Here is a 24,231-nt window from a genome sequence, read left to right on the forward strand (position 1 = left end):
CACCATGGTCTCCACTATAGTCTGTTCACATAAGTCTGAGCCATGAAGCCGAGCCTCATTTGAAAGGAGGCCGCTGATATGGGAAAGTAGGACTCGCGAGAAAGGGCACGGAGGAGTGGTCGCAGCGGGAGCGTAATCCAGTTATAACTGGATCAAGATGAACCAGCAGGTGTCTTCTCTGGCGGCACTGCGCCTCTTTAACCCTTCACTACTGTGACGCCTATGTGGGCGTCATGAAGCCCCAGTAGCAAATACGGTGATGCCTACGAAGACGTCATATTTCTTTTCTGAGTTTTCTTCAGTTCAGTTGTCCCGTATAGTGTGTTGGATAGCAACTACACACGCCGTATGCTGTCCTTGAAATCCTAGTGCTCCTCCCACCATCCTTGTCTCCACCAATCACTAAAGATAAGCTACATGCCTTGTGTCTAAAATTACCCAATGGCATAGACTGTTCCCATCTCTCTCTCTCTCTCTCTCTCTCTCTCTCTCTCTCTCTCTCTCTCTCTCTCTCTCTCTCTCTCTCTCTCTCTCCCTCTTGAAAGATAAGTTACATGCGTCCCGCCTTGTAACATTTGTGAAAACACACACACACACACACACACACACACACACACACACACACACACACACACACACACACACACACACACACACACACACACAGTTACCATTGCCTACGAGTAACCAAGGTGGGAAAGGAGCTGGTAATGTTTGTCCCGTCTCCATATAGTCATGTTAACTGTTGATTAGCAAAATAATGTCCAGGGAAGGTAAATATAAACTGTAGCCTGCGTTTGAGCCATCAGCTGGTTTGTTTACATCTGAGCAACATGGCGGCCGTGAACTCGAAAGATGAATCAGACTTCACAGGATTTCAAGGAATAATGGAGAAGAGCGCTTATGTGAAGAAAATTCTGGAGTTGGAAGGTAAAATTGAAAAACTGTTTGAAAAGTATGGGGCCTGGAAACGAGTTATGACAATGTAAAGAAAGACTGTGCCGATATGAAGAAGGAAAATGAAGCACTGAAAGAGGAAGTTAAGCTAATTAAAGTGAATTGCGAAAAATGTGGAGAATCTCTAGGAAAAGTGATGGAGAAGCAGGCTGAATGGAAAAAGTCAGGAAGTGGAAAGAAAGGAGGTAAATTACAAAGTTGCAAGTCTGGAAAAGGAAATCAAAGAGTCTGGGGAGAAAACTTTGGGCCTTGCTGAAATTATAGATCAACAGATCATAGAAGAGAAGATTGCTGAGAAAGTGGTGAAGGTTATTAAATCAAATGAGACATTGGTGAGGGAAACTGTAGACAAAAAGAGATGTGTGGTGATATTTGGTGTGGAGGAGGATAAGACACCGAGTAAAATGGAGAGAGAAAAACATAAAAAGGTGATAAATAATATCATTAATGTGGTGCAGGAGGAGGAAAAGACCTAGTACAAGAAATAGAGGACTTCCATAGAATTGGAAAGTTCACAAGAGAAGGTATGAGGCCAATAAGAATCAAACTTAAGTCACAAAAGGATGTAGATGAATTGGTGGAGAAGTCATGGAGGCTAGCCCAGCAGGAAACAACAAGGAAGATTTGGTTGAGAAGAGATCTCGGTGAAAAGGAAAGAGAAATGTTAAATGAGTTGAGAAAGGAGGCTTTGAAAAAAATGAAGAGAGGACAGAAGAGGAGAAGAAAGAGTTTTTCTGGAGAATCTTGGATATGAGACTGAGGAAGTGGTTCATAACCCAGAAAAGTACAGCAAGAAAGGACTAAAGAAACTTACGTATGAGCGGAATGTAATGTATTCCAACATAAATGGAGTGATATCGGGATTTTAGAACTCAACGATTACTTGAGGGACAAGAACCCAGATATTGTGGGTCTTACTGAAACAAAACTGAGAGAGGAGAAGACCTGATGATGGTTGGAGAAGGGAAATATAATGTTTGGAAAAGAAATAGAGTAGGTAAGATGGGAGGAGGAGTGATGTTGCTGGTTAAAAAAGATATAAAGGTGGATCAAGTGAAAGAAGGTATGGGAAAGGCAGAAGTGCTAAAGATCAGAGCAGAAACTAATGAAGGAAAAAGAGGCACTACATAGTGGTGTACGTACCACCTAAGACAAATGCATGGTCAGTACAGGAATATGAAGAAATGATAAGTGATACAGGAACATGTCTGGAAGAAATGTTGGGTGGCTGTGAACGAACTATAATGATGGGAGATTTTAATTGTAAAGAGGTGTGTTGGGAGGACTGGTCAATGGAAGGATCAGAGACAACATGGGGAAATACACTATTGACACTGGCAATGGAAAATGTGTTAACTCAGTGGGTCAAAGAAGATACTAGGTTTGGAGGAGAGGGAGCATCGTCAAGACTGGACTTGGTCTTTAGTACAGAGCCAATGGTCATTGAGGAGATGAGGGTGGAGTGCCCTTTAGCAAAGAGTGATCATGCAGTTTTGGAGTTCAAGGTGATAGACGAAGAGAAATCTAGAAGAAATGAAGAATATAAAGTGGGAAGATGGAATTATGCCAAGACAGATTTTGGAAACCTAAAGAAATTCTTTCAAGAGACAAATTGGATGAAATTCAAGAGTGCTAAGGAGCAAATGAAAAGTGGAAGGAATTTATAAAAATATACAAAGAAGGTGAGAAAAATTTGTACCAATAAGACAACATAGAGAAGTTGGAAAGCAGGACTGGTTTAACGATAGATGTGAAAAGGCTAGAACAAGAAAAGAGGATGCATGGAAGAGGTGGAGAAGGAAAAGACGGATTAAGCAGTGGGAAAGTTACAAAAGAGCAAGAAATGAATATGTGTTGATTAGAAGAGAAGAAAGAAAGAAACAAGAAAAGGATATAATTGATAAATGTAAAGACCAACCAAGGCTTTTTACAGACATGTGAACAACAACATCAAAAATAGAGAAAGTATTGAAAGTTTAGAAGTAAATGGAGTATGCAGTGAAGATCCCAGGAAATGGCAGAGGCTATGAATGGATGCTTTGGAAGGTATTCACAAAGGAGACTGCTTTTGACAAACCACTGGTAATGGAACAGAAAGGGATTATGAAGGAGTTTCAAGTAACTGTGGAGGAGATCAAGAACATGATGGGGAGTTTAGAAGTGAGAAAAGCTGTGGGACCTGATGGGGTATCAGGATGGATTTTAAGAGAATGCAGGAGCAACTGGCAGAAAAAGTTTGTGAAGTAATTGATGCCTCATTAAGGGAAGGTGTAGTGCCCCAAGACTGGAAAAGAGCTAACATTGTCCCAATCTATAAATCAGGTAACAAGAGAGACCCATTGAACTATAGACCAGTGTCACTTACAAGTGTGGTAGCTAAGATGTGTGAGAGGGTGGTGAAGAATAGATGGACAGACTTCTTGGAGAAAAATGACATACTTTGTGAGTGTCAATTTGGTTTTAGAAAAGGGCGTTCATGCACGACAAACCTGATATGTTACTATTCGAGGGTGATAGATGTAATACAGGAAAGAGATGGTTGGGCTGATGGAATATATCTGGATTTAAAAAAGGCCTTTGATAAGGTACCACACCGGAGACTGATCTGGAAACTTGAAATGGTAGGAGGAGTGCATGGCAGTTTACTAAAATGGATGGAAGACTTTTGGTAGGAAGAGAAATGAGAACAATAATTAAGGACAGACCATCAGAATGGGGATTGGTGGAGAGTGGAGTTCCACAGGGATCAGTGTTGGCACCAGTAATGTTCGCGGTCTACATAAATGACATGGTGGATGGGGTGTCCAGTTATGTGAGCCTATTTGCAGACGATGCAAAATTGTTAAGAAAAGTGAGATGTGACAAAGATTGCGAACTACTCCAGGAAGACTTGGACAGAATATGGAAATGGAGCTGTACATGGCAAATGGAGTTCAACACGACAAAATGCAAGAAAATAGAGTTTGGCAAGAGTGAAAGAAGAATCAGGAGTATGTACAAGATAGGAAATGAAGACATAAAACCAGTCATGAAGAAAAAGACCTTGGGGTGACAATTACCAATGACCTATCGCCAGAGAGACATATAAACAAAATAATTGGAGAAGTATTGAACTTATTGAGGAACATAAGAGTGGCGTCAGATATTTAGATGAAGAAATGATGAAGAAAATAATTACTGCAATGATAAGACCAAGGCTTGAATATGCAACAATACAGTGGGCTCGAACTTAAAGAAACACATAAGGAAACTAGAGAAAGTACAGAGGGCTGCAACAAAATGGTGCCTGACTTAAGAGATTTGACTTATGAAGACAGACTGAAAAGAATGCAACTTCCGACCCTGGAAAACAGAAGAGAAAGGGGAGACCTGATAGCAATATACAGAGTGATGATTGGCATGGAAAAATGGATAGGGAAGATCTGTGTATGTGGAATGAAAGAATGTCGAGAGGGCATGGGAAAAACTAAAATGGCCACTTATAGGAGAGATGTGAAAAATATAGCTTCCTCATAGAAGGGTGGAAGCATGGAATAGTTTAGACGTGGAAGTGGTCAACGCAAGGAATATTCATGATTTTAAGAAAAGCTGGACATTAATAGATATGGAGACGGGACAACACGAGCATAGCTCTTTTCCGTATGTTACAATTAGGTAAATACAATTAGGTAAATACACACACACACACACACACACACACACACACACACACACACACACACACACACACACACACACACACACACACACACACATGTGTGTGTGTGTGTGTGTGTGTGTGTGTGTGTGTGTGTGTGCTGATGGTATGCTTACTTGTACTATTGAGGGAAGGGAACTATGGTAACAAAGTACTTATATGCAGTGCTTAACCTCTCCTCATACACTCGCATATACCACACTGAAAAAGCCTTACATAATAGTCATTTATATACATGTTGTCCATTATGCCATTTTATGTATCAGTATTTTGCATAGGGACAGCATACACTGGTGTAAAGTAACATACAAAAGTCACAGCTGTTTGGTAAGGAAGGTAGGTGGTGTGGTGCACTGCTGTGTGAGGAATAGAGGGATATGTTTTCATGGATGGTGGAAGCCTTAAGGCATTATTACTTAATAAAAATATGTCAGTATAATTAGGGGGAAAATAGTTCTTAAAATGAAGTTTAATGTTCTGTCTTGCCCAAATTATCGTTTAACAAACTTGTAATTTCTACTGCAATGGAATTTTATAATTAGTAATAATTTTCAGTCTGTAACTATCACTGTCAGCTTTAAGGCTTTAGTGGTGAGTGTACCCGATCACACCAAGGAGTTACTGTGTTGAAGAAACTACTCCCCTTAACCTTAAAGTAATAAGTTGTGTGTGTGTGTGTGTGTGTGTGTGCATTGTTTTGACTGATATTTATGAAGTAGAAATATTTTAGTTGAATAGAAAGATCAGTATGGATGACCATTGCCACTGTTTACCATGCAGGAGGAGAGAGATGATGACAGTCAGGGAGGCAACAGCGATGATGAAATAGCTGAGCTGCGCATCCAGGCACTGCTGAGCAAGCGTGTCAATGAGGCTGAGGTCTCTCCAGCACATGACCCACCACAAGAAAAACACCTTAACGTCAACAAGCCTCTGCCCATCGGTCGGCCACAGTCCTTCCGGCCAGCACATAATTGTGGAGTGTTATTTTAAAGGAAACTTATGAATGTATATAAAGAGAAGGAGGATAGTCAGGCAAGCAAGAGGTAAGGTAGGGAGCAGGGTTGGTAGTGATACAAGCAGGGTTGGTAGTGATGCAAGCAGAGTACATAAGTAGGAGCATTTGTAGTGATGCATAGTGAAGTACATTGGTAGTGATGCAAATAGTGAAGTAGGAGCATTTGATGCAAGTAGAGGATAAGGTAGAGTGCAAGCAGAGGGTGGGGTAAAAGGAAAAGTATTGCTCTTCTTGCCTGGTAATATAGTTCTTTTATTTCTTAGCTTTTGATTTATTTGTTTGTTTGTTTTTTGTCTTAGCAAAGAGAAGATACATTTGGGTTACAATTTTCTGATAATGCCTCACAGTGTGTATTCAAGTCATTAGTGCATGTGTAAAATCTTTATGCAGCCTAATGTTTGTTTCATCAGTGTGTTATGTTCAGTGTGTGGCAGCCCAGAGCCTCTTGCCCCAGGCCATGCTGTCCTCTGCTTTTGACACTCAACTGTTTAAAAACCTGGTGTAATGGACATGTTCTCTCTCTCTCTCTCTCTCTCTCTCTCTCTCTCTCTCTCTCTCTCTCTCTCTCTCTCTCTCTCTCTCTCTCTCTCTACTTGTCAAATCAATGTACATATGCAGATCTTGTAATGTACTGACTACCCTCTCTAATTATTGCACATTTGATATGTTTGTATGTAGCAAAATCTATTCTTGTGTAATAAAAACCCAGAAAAGAAAATATTGCTATATAGATGCATGAAGTGTGTGTGTGTGTGTGTGTGTGTGTGTGTGTGTGTGTGTGTGTGTGTGTGTGTATTCACCTCACCTCACCTGTCCTGCTGGTCACCCAGCCAGTCTTCCCATATACGGAGCGAGCTCAAAGCTCATAGACCGATCTTCGGGTAGGACTGAGACCACATCACACACTCCATTCACCAGGAAAGCGAGGCCACAACTCCTCGAGTTACATCCCGTGCCTATTTACTGCTAGGTGAACAGTGTGTGTGTGTGTATTTACCTAGTTGTATTTACTTAGTTGTAGTTTTACAGGGCCTGGGCTTTATGCTCGTGTGGCCCCTTCTCCATATCTACACTTATTCAATCTTACTTTAAAAGTATGTTCCACGTCTCAATACATCTTTGCGGGGAACTATATTTCTTAATATCTCTCAGACATCTTCCTTTTCTCAGCTTTTTACTATGCGATCTTGTGCTTTGAATGTCATATTCTTCTCTCAGGATCAGTTTCTCATTATCCACTTGGTTCATTCCGTTGATCAATTTATAAACTTGTATCAGATCTCCTCTCTCCCTTCTTTGTTCCAGGGTTGGTAGATCCATTGCCTTTAGTCTCTCCTCATGTGTCATCCCTTCAAATTCTGGAACCATTCTTGTAGCCATTTTTTGTAGTCTCTTCAACTTCCTTATGTGTTTCTTTTTATGAGGGGTCCACACTACTCCTGCATATTCCAATCTGGGTCTTATTATAGTACTTATCAATTTCTTCATTTCTTTGTCCATGTAGTGAAATGCTACTCCAATATTCAGCAAATTATATGTTTCTCTAAAAATTCTATCAATATGGCTTACTGGTTGATTGTTTTCTTCCATCATCACTCCTAAGTCCTTTTCCTTTTTACTTTCTCCAGTTCTACTCCATCTCCCATCTTATAGATTCCCACAGGTCGTCTTTCACTCTTTCCCATTTCCATGACATGGCTTTTGTTCACATTGAATTCCATTTCCACTTTTACTCCATTCCCAGATCTTATTTAGGTCTTCTTGCAGTATTTCACAATCCTCTTTTGCTTTATAACTCTGCACAGTTTCGTATCATCTGCAAACAGATTTATGTAGCTGTTCACTCCTTCTGGCATGTCGTTAATATAAATGAGGAAAAGTATTGGTGCCAATACTGACCCTGTGGCACTCCGCTTTCTACTGCTCTCCACTTGGACTTCATATCTTTAACTACCGTCCTTATTTCTCTCCCCCTCAAATAATTTTCTATCCATCTCAATGTGCTTCCTTTTAAGCCACCCTTCTCCTCTAACTTCCACAGTAATCTTGCATGTGGCACTTTGTCAAATGCCTTTTTAAATCCAAATAAATACAGTCAACCCATCCTCTCTCTTGTACTCTATCAACTATTCTAGAATAGAAACTCAATAAATTAGTTACACAAGACCGTCTTTTCTAAAACCAAATTGGCTATTTGATATTAATTTGTTGTCTTCAAGGAACTCGATCCATTGTTTCTTTATTATTCTTTCACATCTTGCATATTACACTAGTTAGTGATACCGGTCTGTAATTTAAAGGTTCTTCCTTCCTTCCACTCTTATATATGGGAACCACCTCAGCTCTTTTCCATTCTACTGGTACTGTTCCATTTTCTATTGAGCATTTTATGATGTTGTATATAGGACTTGCTAGTTCTTCCCTACATTCTTTCAGTATTCTGCCTGAGACTTCATCCGGTCCCATTGCCTTCTCTTCATCCAGTTCCTTCATTAACTCTTTTATTTCAAGCTTGGTTACTTTAATCTCTTTCATATAGATTGTCTCTCTATTACCCTGTGGCCTTTCAAATTTGGATTCCTTAGTAAAGACCTCCTGGAATTTATTATTTAATAGTTCTGCCATACTTTTGGGTCTTCCACCATCCCGTTCTCTCCTTTTAACCTTTCTATTGTTTCTTTTTGCCTAATTTTTCCATTTATGAATCTATAGAACAATTTTGGTTGCTCCTTACATTTTTCGACAATGTCCTTTTCAAAGTTCTTTTCCTCTTCCTTCCTCACCTTAACATATTCATTTCTCGCTGCCTTGAAGTTTTCCTTATTTACTGGATTTCTATTTCTCCTCCACCTTTTCCATGCTCCATCTCTTTTCTCCTTTGCCCTAGCACACCTTGCATTAAACCAATCTTTCTTTCCTTCTTCTTTAGGTCTATATTTTGGGACATATTCCTGACTCCTGTTTTGTATATTTCCAAAAATAAGTTATATTTCTCTTGCATTGTCTCTGAGTTTTCCTTCTCCTCCCAGTTTACGTTTTTAAATAGTTCATGAGATTCTCAATATCAGCCTTTCTGTAATTTAATCGGTCTCCTTTGTATGAATCGTCTCTATCTTCCTTTCCCTCTTCTATATCTATTTCTAATATTACATGGTCACTCTTTCCCAATGGGCACTTATATCTTATATCATCATTCATTTGTATACCCCTTGTAAAAACTAGGTCCAATCTCGCCGGCTTGTCATTTCCTCTGAATCTTGTGCATTCCTTTACTCTCTGGTCCATCATATTGTCTATCATTAGGTTCAAGAATCTTTCTCCCCAGGCTTCTTCCCCCATACCACTTTCATAATTTTCCCAGTCCACTTCTTTACAGTTGAAATCTCCTACTAATATCACTTTTCTCCTTTCTTTAACGATTCTCATTAGACTCCTTATTGTGTCATCTATCATGTCTTTATATTCTTGATTGGTCCATGAATTTGTTTTGGTGGCACATATGTTACAATGATTGTTAACTCTTTTTATTAATATGCATCTTAATATACAATACTTCTGCTTTTCCTTCCCACATTCCACTTGGTTTATCACTATCTCCTTCCTTAACATTATCATGACTCCTCCTCCTCCTTTACCCACTCTGTCTCTTCTCCATACATTATACCTATTATCCAAGTCTATTTTGATTGCCTCATTTAGTTTTGTTTCAGCCAGGCATACAATATCTGGATTTTCTTTCTTTATGTAATCTCTTAATTCTAATTTACTTGATAAAACCCGTCTATGTTCGTATACATCATTTTTAGTCTTTTGCCTTTATCATTTTAGTTAAACTTGTTCCACTTTTTCTCTTCCTTCTCGTTTATATACCATTTCCTTATCCTGTCTCCTAGAATTCTCCAAAAATGCCTTTTTCTCTTCTGACCTTTCATTATTTTTTTCCCTTACTGCTGCTGCCAGTTCATTGTATCTCTTCCTTTCTTCCTCATTTCTATTTTTCTTTATATAGATATCCTTGCAGCCTTCTGTTTCTCTAAGTTTTGTTGTTCTATATAATATTTCTTCTGTTGCTGCTTGTGATTTTAGTAGTATTTTAATTGGTCTCGTTTTCCTTCTTGATATGGTCCCATTCTGTTTATTTCTTCTACTTCCTCTTCCAAGTTCTGCCTATCTTCGTCATTAGATTCTTCAGTAGGTCTTTGACTGATTTCATTTCTTCTTTTTCTCTTTTGGTCTATATTTTATATTTTTTCTTTTATTCCAAATACGACTACACTCTTCTTTTTTTTCTGCAATTTGTCTAACTAGATTTTCTTTTGTCTTGAGGACTCCTATCATTTTGTTTGTCATATTTTCTTCTTTTTCTTTTAGTTCTTCGTTTTCTGCTCTTACCCTAGCTTCGTTTTGTTCCACTTTTTTTTTTATCCTTTCAGTTTTATAAACTTTTTCGTGTTCTTCATTCTCTTTCATTTCCATATTCTCCTTATCAATAATTTATCTAGTTTACGTTCAATAGTCAACACTCTCTTAAGTAGTGAAGTATTCGTCGTATCGAAACCTTCGAATGCAATCTCTCCCTCACCAACATAATCATCATCAGCTTTCATTTTTTCCCTAGTCTCATGTCTGCATTTTGATGGAATCTCTTCTTTACTCATGATTCTTTAATAATTGATTTCATGAAAAACAAGTGCACACTACTTGCCCAGGCCACTGTAAATACTGTACAACATGTAGTGATGATCAGTTGATTCTCGGAACAGCGTGTGTGTGTGTGTGTGTGTGTGTGTGTGTGTGTGTGTGTGTGTGTGTGTGTGTGTGTGTGTGTATTTACCTAGTTGTAGTTTTACAGGGCCTGGGCTTTATGCTCGTGTGGCCCCGTCTCCATATCTACACTTATCCAATCTTTCTTTAAAACTATGTACACTCTTTGCTGACATCATTTCCTCACTCAAACTGTTCCAAGTCTCAACACATCTTGCGGGAAACAAAATTTTTTTACATTTCTCAGACATCTTCCCTTCCTCAGTTTCTTATTATGCGATCTTGTGTTTCTAATGTCATATTTTTCTCTTAGGATTAGTTTCTCATTATCCACTTGATCCATTCCGTTAATCAATTTATAAACTTGTATCAGATCCCCTATCTCTCTTCTCTGTTCCAGGGTTGGTAGATCCATAGCTTTTAGTCTCTCCTCATATGTCATCCCTTTAAATTCTGGAACCATTCTTGTAGCCATTTTTGCAGTCTCTCCAATTTCCTTATGTGTTTCTTTTTATGGGGGGTCCACACAACTCCTGCATATTCCAATCTAGGTCCTATTTTAGTACTTATCAATTTCTTCATCATTTTTTGTCCATATAGTGAAATGCTAATCCAATATTCCTTAGCAAATTATACGTTTCTGAAAATTCTATCAATATGGCTTACCAGTTGATTGTTTTCTTCCACTGTCACTCCCAAGTCCTTTTCCTTTTTTACTTTTTCTAGTTCTACTCCATCTCCCATCTTATAGACTCCCACTGGTCATCTTTCACTTTTTCCCATTTCCATTACATTGTGGGTTAGTCAGTAGCTAGTGTCTGTACGACAACGTGCAGCCTGGCATCATCTTACGCCAGGCTACACGGTAGGAGCTTCCCGCGCTAGCTAGGGGAGAGACGCGCTGTACACCCTCTTCTGTATTTGGGGAAATATACCGGACTTCTGTTACTCGTGTGTTTCCCTCGCACCTCTATCACTCCCAAAGAACCTTCTACAGTGGCTAGACCACAAGAACAAACATGGCGCAGTGAGTATCGAGTGATATGTGCTGTCGAGTGTCTTGGTGAAGCCGGTAGCGTCTGTGTACCCCAGCCCGCCACTTGGATCTACACTCCAGGACCTCTACAGTCTACCCAGCGACTACAGTGGACCTACAGTGACTTGTGGAGTGCAGTGCAGTGGTACTAGTGCCGTGGACAGTGCAGTGCAGTGATATTTGTGCGTAGTGTTGCCTCGCTCTTATGGTACCTATGCTTAAGGGTGAGACTCGCACGCACTCGCCACGCTAGAGCGGCGAGCGTCACGTATTCCCCTCGTCACTGCTCGGGGACCACTGCCGCGCTCCTTGGCATGCCGCAGGGCTGCTGCCTTGCGCTGCCGGGCGTACGGATCTCCCCTCACCGCCACACCACCCATTTGCATCTGCACGTATTTCCTTCCACAGTGATTGTTTCGTTGCTTACAGACTCCGAGGAGTGGATCCGGTCTACAGGCACGATTCATGTCACCGCGTGGAAAGAGACATGGGAAGACAGTCTCATCAACACCAGAAAAGTCTGAGACAACCATGGCTGCACCACCACCGTCAGACTTACTCACCCTTCTACAGTACATGGAAGAGAGGGACGAAAAACGCCGGCAGGAGGACGAGAAACGACGGCAGGAGGAACAGGAACTGCGCAAACAGGAGGCAGCTATCAGACAGGACGAGTTTGCTGCCCTTCTCTCAGCATTCAGTAAGGGTATGAGCTCTGCAGTGTCTACAGCTGGGGCGGGCGCGGTGTCATCCAGCCCCCCACCCTCCCCGCCCTCCTCGCCCCGTCTTCCCCCGCCACCCAGGCCGCCACACTCACACGCCAAAGCTGTCATCTCACCGCCTCCTCCTCTACAGCCTGACGTGCCTTACCAGGTTTTTCGAGAATGGAGCAGACGATGGCGCGACTACGCAGTGATGACGGACCTGACTACTTTGCCTCTCAGTAAACGTCACATTCAACTGAGAGCCTGCCTGAGCCCAGAGGTACTACACACCCTTCACTATCGCCTTCAGATTCCTCAAGACGACTCAACACCGATAGAAGACCTGCTGACCACGCTTGATAGTTACTTCAAGGCTCAGACCAATGAAGCCTTACGGCGACGAGAACTGTTCAGCTGCCGTCAGAGTGTTGGAGAGCAGTTTAATGAGTTCTTTGTGAGAGTCAAGAATCTAGTAGAGGCTGTGGATGTGTGTAAAGGGGGCAACACGGACTGCGAAGAAATGCAGATGAAACAAGTGATACTCATGGGAGTGATTGACCAGGAGTTAGTGCAGGAACTCATTGGCATCATCCCTACACACTCACTTGATAAAGTTGTGCAACACTGCTACGCATTTGAGGCCGCCAGACGCACAGCCAACGCCATCACTTCTCCTGCACAAGCCCTCTGTGCTGTGTCAAGGTACAAGAAGGACAAGAAGGCAAGGCAGCACGCCTCTGCACCGACTCAACCTCTCTCAGACGCATGTGACAGCTGCGGACGCCCACATGCTAAAGGAGAATGCTCAGCAGCACTAGTTATCTGTAGCAACTGTGGTAAACAGGGCCATCGAGTACGGATGCCACGGTGCCCTGCCATCAACGCTACATGCAAATGCTGTGGAAAACAAGGTCATTTTGACAGGTGTTGTCGCTCATCCAAACCTGCAGCATCCTCCTCGGCCCTCGCCAAGTGTAACAAGTCACCAGGACCGTACCCGAGGAACAAGAACAAGTACCCCAGTGTTCGCCATATTATGGACAACACACACCCCATCTGAGACTTCTCCGTTTGTAGTCGTCGAGATTAGTCATGTCAAGGGGACAGGTGTACTTACCTTGTTGCCGGACACGGGTGCTGACACAACCATCATTGGAGCAGACCACCTTAACGACATTGGCCTGACACTTGCTGACCTCCACTCATCTCCACAGAGGCCAACGTACAGCGCTGATGGATCACCCATGCAGCCTGTCATCGGTTCTGTACAGGTGAAGATGACGGTCAAAGGACACAGCATTGAGGAGTGGATTCATGTGTATCCAGACATACCTGTCCCTTTGCTGTCTTACAGGGCATGCAGGGACCTAGCCCTCATCCCTGAGCGGTTCCCTGCCCCTATTGCACAGGTGACACACGCCGCTGTGAGAAATGCAGTCACCGTACGAGCGATATATTCCCTCGCCTCATCTGACGACTCGCAGCCAGCCACATCAGACGTCCAACTCGAAGAACTCCAGCAGGCAGCACGCACCGATGAGACCTACATCAGGCTCCTGAACTGCGTACGCAATGGGTTCCCCTGTCATCGCTACGACCTACACTCCACTCTACTCGACTACTGGAAGATCCGTGATGAGCTGTACTGTGATGGCGATCTAGTCCTATACGGTCCGCGCATCGTAGTACCTGCAGCGTCCCGCAAGTCTGTGTTGCGACGCCTGCATGATAGCCATCGCGGAGCTGAAGCCACCAAGCGCCGAGCTCAGCAAACAGTGTTTTGGCCCGGGATCAATTCAGACATCACCAATGTTGTCCGTGCCTGTGACGCCTGCCAGATGCTCCTTCCCAGTCAACAGCGTGAAGTATACAGGAATGATGACAAGCCGACGCGACCTTACGAGTCCATCTCGGCTGACTATTTTCAAGTCGCAGGGAAATCTTTCCTTGTCATAGTTGACCGACTGTCTGGCTGGCCTGATGTCTACCCATGTGGCAGCAACACTACTACTGCCGCCACGATAGATCACTTCAGCAAGTACTTCAGCGACCACGGTGCCCCAGTCCGCCTACGCACCGACGGAGGTCCACAGTTTGCTGCCAAGGCGTTCTCGGACTTCCTACTACGCTGGAAGGTCCAACACATCCTCACTTCACCGCATCATCCCCAGTCCAATGGTCATGCAGAAGCCGCTGTTAAGTCGTTGAAGCACCTTATCCTCAAGGTGGCGCCTTCAGGCAACATCAGGACCGAAGTCTTCGACCGCGGACTGTTAGAGATGAGGAACACCCCTAACCACTCTGGACGTTCTCCGGCACAGATTCTTTTTGGCCACTCTCTTCGCACTTGTGTCCCTGCCCACCCGAATTCCTTTCGGCCAGAATGGCAGCCAAACGCTGAAGAGTGTGAAATGCGTGCCACCCAGCGAGATTTCGACGTCCAGTGTCACTACAACAATCGGGCCCGTCAGCTTCCAGTCCTGCCCTTCACCAACGCGTACGCATCCAGGACCCAGTGTCGCACAGATGGTACCAGACAGGGACAGTGGAGGCACAACCAAGGCCCCGCCAGTATGACATCCGCCTCCCCAGTGGCCGCACCATCCAACGCAACAGGATTCACCTACGCCCAGTGCCGCCCGGAGACGGAGACCCAGCACCTGCCCCTGCCGCTGATGATGCAGTACCCCAGGCTCCTCCTGGCCCTAGACGTTCCGAGCGACTACGTCAACGCCGGGACACGCCAGCATGAAGCTCAAGACGTCGCTATGAGCTCCAAGGGGGGAGGGAGGTGTGGGTTAGTCAGTAGCTAGTGTCTGTACGACAACGTGCAGCCTGGCATCATCTTACGCCAGGCTACACGGTAGGAGCTTCCCGCGCTAGCTAGGGGAGAGACGCGCTGTACACCCTCTTCTGTATTTGGGGAAATATACCGGACTTCTGTTACTCGTGTGTTTCCCTCGCACCTCTATCACTCCCAAAGAACCTTCTACAGTGGCTAGACCACAAGAACAAACAATTATTTTTAAGTGTTGCTATGAATGTACTGTTTTTAATTTCAGAATTATGAGAAGAGTCACCCCATGGGCAACAATATAACCACCATCCCTGTGCTTGGTGCTCCAAACTACAACAGAAACTTCCACCCTCACTTTAATAGACAGAATCAGGGACATAACTTCCAGGGTGGTGGGGGAAATTATTACGGTGGTGGGCCAGGCAGGAACAGGCAGCAGTGGAACCAGGGCCACGGCAGAGGTGGTAGGGGTGGGAAACTGAACTATGGTGCCAGGGGTCCCCAGCCCATGCAGTCAAAGTCTTCAGTAACACAGCTAGTCTTGCCACAGGACAAATACTCGGTGAAAGCTCCACCTGAGCCCAATAAAACCAAGGAGAAGATGAGTGCTCGGTGGCGGAGAATACAGGGGTCAGATAGTGAGAGTGAGAGTGAGGACAGTGAGTCAGATAGTAGTGACAGTAGCAGTGACAGTTCAGGAAGCAGCAGTGGCAGCAGCTCTGGGAGCTCCAGTGGGTCAGACTCTGAGAGTGAGACCAGCTCCGTTGAGAAGCACAAGAATGTGAAAGACACGAAGAAAGAGGCAGCAGGTGAGAGGAAGCCCGCTCCATCCTCTGGAGCCAATGCACGACAGAGGCAGCTGTCCAGGAGCTCCCAGGGCAAGTCTCCTCCACCAAGCCAAGATCTCAGGTCATCACCTGTCAAGCCTCCACCCTCAGGCAGAAGAGGCTCTGTCAGCCCACCCAAAAAGTACCCCTTTACAGGGCAGCTGTCCCCACGGTCTTCCCTCAAACGAAGACCCTCAGCCAGCCCTCCTGACCACCGGGCGTCCTGGGCCCCGCCTGCCACCAAGGGTCGGAGTCCTTTCCGTCACCAGGGATCCCGCAGTCCTCCACCCAACAGAGGTCCCATGAAGAGTCCAGGTCGTCCTAGTTCAAGAAGTCCCCCTCCAAGAAGGTCAAGGAGTCCCCTTCCATGGGCTAAGTCCAGGGGTGGTCCACGAGGCTCCAGAAGCCCTCCACCAAGACTCAGATCCAGGAGTCCTTATCCTAGGAGAGGTTCAAGGAGTCCAATCCCAAGGAGGAGTTCAAGAAGTCCACTCCTCAGAAGACTTTCCCGCACTCCACCACCAAGATGCTCCCGCAGCCCCTACACCAGGAGGGGCAGCCGCAGTCCATACCTGAGGCGGGGCTCCCGTAGCCCCTTGCACAAGAGAGGATCACACAGCCCCCCTCTCAGAAGGAGCTCCAGGAGTCCCCTCCCACTGAGGCGAGGCTCCCGTAGCCCTCTGCCTCGAAGGGGTTCCAGGAGTCCTCATCCCAGGAGATTCTCATCCAGGAGTCCACCACCAAGGAGGGGTTCACGCAGTCCTCTACCCAGGCGCAGCACAAGTAGGAGTCCAGGAGCCAGGAGGAGTCCCCACAGCCCAGGTGGGAGGCTTCCTCTGGGGAGTGGCTCACGCAGACTTTCCAGAAGTCCTCTCAGAGGGAGACTGAAGAGTCCTTTCAGAGGTAGAAGCAGAAGTCCCCTTCCTAGAGCAAGAAGTCGCAGCATTGGCTCTCGAAAGTCTAGAAGTCCAGGGATGCGAAGAAGTCCCTTGGCCAGGAGGGGCTCCAGGAGTCCTCTCCTTCGCAGGATGTCACGCAGCCCACCCTATCACCGTTCTTCAAGGAGTCCGCTGCCTCCCCGCAGAGGTTCCCGGAGTCCCGGATTGCGCAGGGGATCAAGGAGCCCATTGCCTCGCAGGATATCCAGAAGTCCGCTGGGGAGAAGGCATTCCAGAAGTCCCCTCAGAAAGCACTCCAGAACACCTCCCAGAAATCTCTCCCGCAGCCCCTTGCCTCGCCGGGAACCTCTGTCCCACAAGTTGTCCAAGTCTCCCCCACACTCCACCAAGAGTCCACATCTCCACAGCCCATCCCGTAGGGTGTCCCGTAGTCCTCTCCGCAGGTTGTCTAGGAGTCCCATCAGGCAGTATTCCCACAGTCCTCACACTCGCAGGTTTTCCAGTAGAAGTCCTCCCCCACGGAGACTGTCCCGAAGCCCCAGGCCCCTGAGGACCCACCGGGGCTCTCCATTACCAAGATTTTCCCGCAGCCCACCTCACCATCCCCTCTCCAGAAGTCCTGGCCCACGTCATCTTTCCAGGAGTCCTCCACCACCCAGGAGGATGTCCAAGAGTCCTCCAGGTCACCTGCTGCCCAGGAGTCCAGTCCTTCGCCACCACTCCAAGAGCCCCATGGGTATCGGACGGCAGAGGAATCTTTCCCCGCACCACAACAGGAGTCCTTCCCCGAGGCGGCTCCTCAGAACTCCTCCAGGCTCACACAGATCCCTCAGCCCTGACCGTAGGATGCCTAGGTTCTCCAGGAGTCCAGGTCTTGAGAGAAATGCTGCATTGGGACCTGCCTTCAGAAATTCCAAAAGTCCTGGGCCAGGAAGAGGACCCCAAATGCCCATGCGGCCCCACAGCCCCGTGCCACGTTCTCCCAGTCCCAGCATGAGAAGAGAGTGGAACCAAAGGGGAAGGAGGTCCAGGTCACCCCCGGGGACCTTCAGGAGATCCCTCAGTCCTTATGGGCGACCTGCCAGGAGCTTGTCCCCTCGGTCCCGGCTGGAAGGTATGCCACCGCCCCTCATGGAGCGCTCTCCTAGAGGCACTTTCCACCGTCCTGGCTACGGTCGTCTCGGGGCAGAAGGCGGCATGCAGGGTGACAGGTTTTCACCCCCAGGCCTCATGCTGCAGTCTGGACGATCTCATGAGTATCCTAACGACTTTGGCCATTTCCCTACCCACCGTCCACCCCCACAGGGCCCCATGAATGGTGGTCAACACTACCAGGACTACAACAAGGCTGGACCACCTGGTGGCCCTCCCTGGTCTGGTGTAGGAAGGAGGGATGGCAGGGAACACTTTTCTCCAGAAAGGTTGTTGCCAGAAGCTGCCTGGCAGAGTCATTTCCATCAGAGGGACAGACCCGAGCCTCATGTGTATCCACATCCAGACCACCACTTTGGCAGGGATCAGCCCTTCACTTCTTCAGGAAGGGGTCGCCAGGGACCTGGGGGCATGCTGCCTCATGGAAGGGGTGGGCTGGGAGCCATGCATGGACCAAGACGAGGATCACCAGGTCCACCAAGACGAGGGAGGAGTCCGCAGCCTTTAATGGAGCCACCGGAGAGGTTTGTTTGGGACCGTCCTGCACCTGGCCCCGTCGCCCACCAGATGTCTCCGCCACGGCCTCTCATGCGTCCACGCTCACGCTCTGGATCTCCATTCTCTGGCCGCCAGCAAGCCTTCCCTCCGTCTGTGGGACGGGGAGGCCAGATGTCACCACGGGGCAGAGCCAGTGCTTTGATGGGTGGCCGGCGCGGCCCCAGGACACCTCCAATGCCTGGACGGAAGATGTCACCTCATCCAGGTACCAGGGAAGGACTTCGGTCACCTCGAGGACCTCCCTCGTATCAGGACACCAACAAGCTGCCAGGAATGCCAGGCAGACCAAACCCTCTTCTTGCACTCCCACATGAAAGACCACCACAGTCCCGTGGAGGCCCTGGCCAACCCCAGCAGGGAGCCAATCCTATGGCAGGAGTTCGAACCCAGGACCCCTCACTCCACAAGCAACGTCCTCAGGCCCTAAGAGGGCGCTCACCTCTCCTTGGTAAGAGAGAAGGAAAGCAGACAGAAGAGACCAGGGACAGAGTCCGAGAGGACACCACCGCTCCTTCCCAGCATGACAAGAGAGACAGCCGTAGGCATGATTCACCAAGGAGGATGGAGAATAAGCAGAGATCACCAGGTCGGGATAAGGCCTCCTCAAGGTCCCATGGAACTAAGAATGGAGACAGTTCTTCATCCAGAGGAAGAGGCAGCAGGGGAGGCAGGAGCCCAATTAACAGGAGTCGACGACATGCAGGTTCAAAGTCAGAGGCCTCCTCCAGCCGGCACCAGTCTAGGAGTCCCGGAGCCAAGGACCGGCCATCCTCATCTTCCTCATGGGAAAAGAAAGAGTCTGGCAGAAATTCCCGTGCAGATAAGACAACCAAACCTGAGGGGAAGGTGAGTCAGGTTCGGAGACAGTCTCAGTCTCCACAAAGACAAGGACGCAATGGTAGCCCCTGGCTTGATCCTGTTACCCCAGAGAAGCAAGACCAGAATACAGGAGATAGACCTGGCTCAGATTCTGTTGGGCAGGAGAGTGAAGATCGAGTAAAGCAAGAGACAAAGAAAGATCTGGTTCCTGAAGGGAGAGAGAGGACAGAGGTGAAAGAAGAAAAATTGGACAAGTCTCCACCTGAAGACCAAACAAAGCAGCAGCAGAAGCAACATGAACAAAAACAAGACAAACAGAAACACCACCCACAGCAGCAGCACCAAGTAGTCAAGCAGGAGAGTAGAGCAGAAGAAGAGAAAAAGAATGATACTCAACGCAAGAAGATGGAAAGTAGCAAGCCATCTCAGCCTTCCCAAGAATCACAGAGGTCCTCTCAGAAAGCCTCTGCTGTCCCCTCCAAGGAAATGGAGGAAGACAAAAAGGTTAAGAAGGAAGAGAAGTCAAGAGAAGATCTGGATGAAAGACGTAAAAAAAAGAAAAAGAAGAAGAGTAGGGAAGATGATGATGAAAAGGATTCAGTCAAAAGTAAATCATCCAAAAAAAAGAAAAAGGAGAAGAAAAAGAAAAAAGAGAGTAAGAAGAAGAAGAAGAAGCATAAGAAAGCAGATTCAGAGAGTGAGGAAGAAGAGAAGCAATCAACACATACTAAGACATCAAAGGAAGGTAAGACACTCATTGTGTTGACACATCTCACACATAAGCATGGCTCTATATTGCCTCTGTACATGATCTTTGACTGAATCCCCTAAGATCTTCAATTCCAGTTTCACATGCAAATACAGTAAGCCCCAGTTTTTCATGTGGTTATGTTCCCAAGGCACCCACAAAGGTACTAAAATCTGTGTTACATTGATTGCTACCGCTAAAATGCCTATATTTTGTATCAACCCATAAACTGAGCAGTTTGGTTCTGGTGTGTAATAAATTGAGATTTTCTGCATTGTAGAAATAGCACCCAGTGAAAAAGTCACATAAGAGTGAATAGGCAATAACTGATTTTTGAATAATTGTTATTTACTGTATAACGTAAGGTGGCATCACATGAGAGTATTTTTCTGGCAAGAAGATGCTCTGAGATGCTGGTACTGGCAATATTTCACTCCACATACTGGTAGGTTCGTCATACAAGTGATGCTCCCATGCCTCAATTGTCTCATCAAATTAAAACAAACAGGATCATGGACAATGACCAGAGGAGCTGACTATCTATTATCAGTCTTGATTTATTGATTATTAAAAGAATTAGGCACAGAAAACATGTCTGAGCAAGACAGTGGCTTCGATGCAGAGAAGAAGAGAGCATGTACCATAGATTATTGAGAAAAATTAACTTAGAGGTGTGCGGCTTCTATGTCAAGAGGACTCTACCTCTGGTCCCGGCATCATGAAATATCCATTTGACCTAAAGACTGCACGATATTCAGACTGTCCTGACACCTTACTATGATTTATCCCATTGACCTGAGAGGTAATCTTACAGATACACACCTGGACTAAGGTCTGCCCTCACCTAATGAGATGACACTCTCTCTCTCTCTCTCTCTCTCTCTCTCTCTCTCTCTCTCTCTCTCTCTCTCTCTCTCTCTCTCTCTTACAACCATGTCCATTGAAATTTACTCTAATATGTACAGAATTTCCCTGTCTATCTCCACCTTCTGGTTCTGCTGATTGTCAGGAAGAATTGTCTTTTCACCAGCTCATTTCAACGGCGTGTTTCCATCACTTTTCATTTGTATAATTATATACAGCGGAGATTCAATACTTGAACTTAATTTGTTCCAAATTGGTGTTCGAGTTACAAAAAGTTTGACTATCAATACTTATAAATCAGGTAATTCATTCTAATCGTAGCAAAACCTCAAGTTTATAAAAATTTCTATGTAATTTTCTTGTTATAATTTTGATTGGTACATACTGTAAGTGTAGGCTGGTGATGGATAACATAGAAGAGGAGGGGAAAAGGGTGGGGAGGATGAGGGAGGTTGTCGGAGGACCAGTCACCATCCATGAAAACATCTTTTTAAATTTTCTCCACGTGTGAATCCTGTGAACCCACTAGTGGAGGGCTACGGCTCACTAACACTTGCACTCTCACTAGATTCCTTATTTTCACCACTAATAAGCATCTTTGGTGCCATCATAAGTTTCTAAATGAAAAACTACAGACAGAATGCAGAAGAATGTTGTTTTTCTCAAGACTGCGGCAGGACTAGGAAATGCGAAGAATGTTGTTTTTCTCAAGACTGCGGCAGGACTAGGAAATGCGAAGAATGTTGTTTTTCTCAAGACTGCGGCAGGACTAGGGATGCATACCGGTTCCGGTATACTAGAATACCATTATTACTGGTATCAGAATGGGACAATGGCAGCAGTGGGGAGGGAAAGGACAGAGCTTTGTTTACAACCATGTGTTTGGCCATTCGATTACCAGATATTTCACTACAACTAAGCCTCTGGTTTTAATGTAAGTTTGTAAATGAAAAACTACAGACAGAATGCATGAAATTTTTTTTCTGATGACTGCAGCAGCATTACTGGTGGAGGGGAGGGAAAGACCAGGCAGGCTTTGTTTGCAACCACATGTATGGACATACGACCATCAGCTATATTTTTTAGTATCAGATCAAACTTTTGTGTTCGAGTATTGAATAGTTCGACTATTAAGATGTTTGAGTATTGAGTCTCCACTGTAATTGGTTATTTGTTTCTTGTTCAAAAAATCTCACTCATATGTGAGTGTTCTTGTGACAGTATGGCAATGCTTAGAAACAAAGAGTTTGAGTTCGATCATGAGTGAGGTCTGAGATTCAGGAGCTAAGATGCTGGTAGACGCCGTTATATGCTGGGAGATGCTGGTAAAAGCTCCCGTGTGCCTTTATTTAAGTCATACAGTGAATCCCAATTTTTCATGGTTCAGCTATTTTCTATTCATTTTTATGGTTGTATAGGTTTTAGCCATGAGAGGTAATAATAGACAAGATCAGTTATATACCTACTTCATCAAATTCTTCATTACCTGTACCACTTCCTCCACCTGTAGGGAAGAAAAACAGCATTGACACTACTGACCTGAGGCACATGCTGAAGCGCAAAGCAGTCACTGATACGTCGTTGGAGAGGAGGAACGTTGGGAAAGCCGGGAGCAGCAGCGGTGGGGACAGAGACAACAAGCGCCGCAGGAAGGAGCGAGACGATCCCCCGAGGCAGGTCATGACAGGCAAGGGCAGACAAGCAGACAACAAAAGGAAAAAGCAGCATGGTAAGTTTTGCCTCAAGTTGGTCTTGTGTTGTTTGTATGTAATGAATAATGATGCAGCAATTCTTACAAGATAGTAAATGGTATGTGAAGTAAAGTGTATGTTGTGTTACAGAAGGGAAGCCTCTTCTGGTGACTGTTGGCTCGGGTGAGGACAGACAGGTCACCTCAGGCAAGAACTCAGAGCCACGCTGTGAGTTGATTTCTTCTCTCACTTTCTATACATTCAGATGAAAAGGCTATTTATTTTCCATAGATAAAGAACTACTATATATCCATCTTAATACATGGATAAAGCAGGTTTATATAAAAGTTCAAGAATTGCAATATTAGATGTCTTAGACGACATTTTGTTTTGCAGCCTCTGAGGGGAAGGGCTCCCAGCGCTTGTCTGTCCACCTTCGTCTTGGTCCAGCCAAAAGTTCCTGGGACGACAAGAAGTCTGGCAGTGGGCGAGGCAGTGGTGGAGGTGGTGGAGGTAGTGGAGGTGCTGGTGGCAGCAGCAGCGGCACTAGCAGAAACAGGCGGCGAGACAAATCCAAGGGACGACACGGTGGCGGTGGTGGAGGTGGAGGCAACAGCAGCAACAGAGTCAAGCTGAGGCGATGATGAAGGGGTGACTTTTCTGTCAACTTGGGATGCAGGTAACGTCTCCTTGGTCTACTCCTCCTCCTCCTCCTCCTCCTGCCCCAGTGACTCGGGTTGAAGGGATGAGCTGCAATGTGTCTGGCTGGGTGGGTTACTGATGGTGTGGCAGGGTTGTGGAGGTGAAGGAGGGAGGTGTGACATTGTGCTGGTAGTGAGATTAGGCTGGGGAATAGTGGTGGCATCTTGTAAATATCATAAGGACTGGCAGTTTCAATTGAGTCTTTCAAATATATCTTACACTTCCCTGCATTGACTTAAGGGCAGTGACTTCATATTTTTATTTTGCCAATTTGTCACTGTATATATTGGATTCACTTAAAATCATATTAACTTTTATCAAATGACTTAGTCTTGCAACTGTCTGTGATATATAACTGTGAATATTAGGGTAGTTATATTTTGAAGAGTATATGTTGATATAGGCAGTATTTGGCACCCAAAACTCAGGTGTATTTTTTTTATCTCAGGGAACTAACTAGATGTTGAATTTGAATAGTTTTATATTATATAATACCTGGGGAGTGGTACGTGGTCATGTGTTTGCTTGTACATAGTAGTACTGTGTACCAGGAATTTACATTCATTTTCAGCAAATTTTCAGGTTTCTTCAAGTTTGGAAAGCAATTTTGTGCATTCATGAAGTATTTTTCAGTGAGAGTATTTTTTCTAATCTTGGCATTACATGTAAACAATAAATCATAAAAGGTGAATAATGAATTGAAAGTTTGAATGTGAAATTTTTTTGAAAATAGAAATCAAGTGTGGAAAATACTGGATATTTTATCCTCTGAATATCAAGCTTAAAGAAAAGTGAAGTTTGTGTGGTGTTTGTGTGTCTTTTATCTTTAGTCACAATAGTTTACTTCAAAGAAGTGGTACATACTTTGTCATTTTGAGTGATTATACATTGTATAAGATTATACAAAAAGCTTCAGAAAATTTATACTAGAAACAAAAAGAAATAGTCATGTGAGAAAATGGTGCAAGTCTCAGTAGATGAAATATTTACCCACATGA

At 45.1% G+C, this 24,231-nt stretch overlaps 1 protein-coding gene across 2 annotated transcripts in view; it reads left to right on the plus strand.

The window, feature by feature from the left end:
- LOC123519664 (serine/arginine repetitive matrix protein 2-like) overlaps positions 1-24,231 on the plus strand; it is a 46,017-nt gene that overhangs the window by 10,499 nt on the left and 11,287 nt on the right. For both annotated transcript variants that reach the window (XM_045281144.1, XM_045281145.1), the window contains exons 2-6: positions 5,435-5,623; positions 15,236-19,973; positions 22,351-22,569; positions 22,682-22,759; positions 22,928-23,210. In XM_045281144.1, coding sequence (XP_045137079.1) covers positions 5,435-5,623; positions 15,236-19,973; positions 22,351-22,569; positions 22,682-22,759; positions 22,928-23,175 — 5,472 coding nt within the window. In that variant the 3' untranslated portion in view covers positions 23,176-23,210. The remainder of the gene's footprint in view (positions 1-5,434; positions 5,624-15,235; positions 19,974-22,350; positions 22,570-22,681; positions 22,760-22,927; positions 23,211-24,231) is intronic.

The sequence above is a fragment of the Portunus trituberculatus genome, chromosome 45, assembly GCF_017591435.1.
Source record: "Portunus trituberculatus isolate SZX2019 chromosome 45, ASM1759143v1, whole genome shotgun sequence".
NCBI classification, from domain to species: Eukaryota; Metazoa; Arthropoda; class Malacostraca; order Decapoda; family Portunidae; genus Portunus; species Portunus trituberculatus.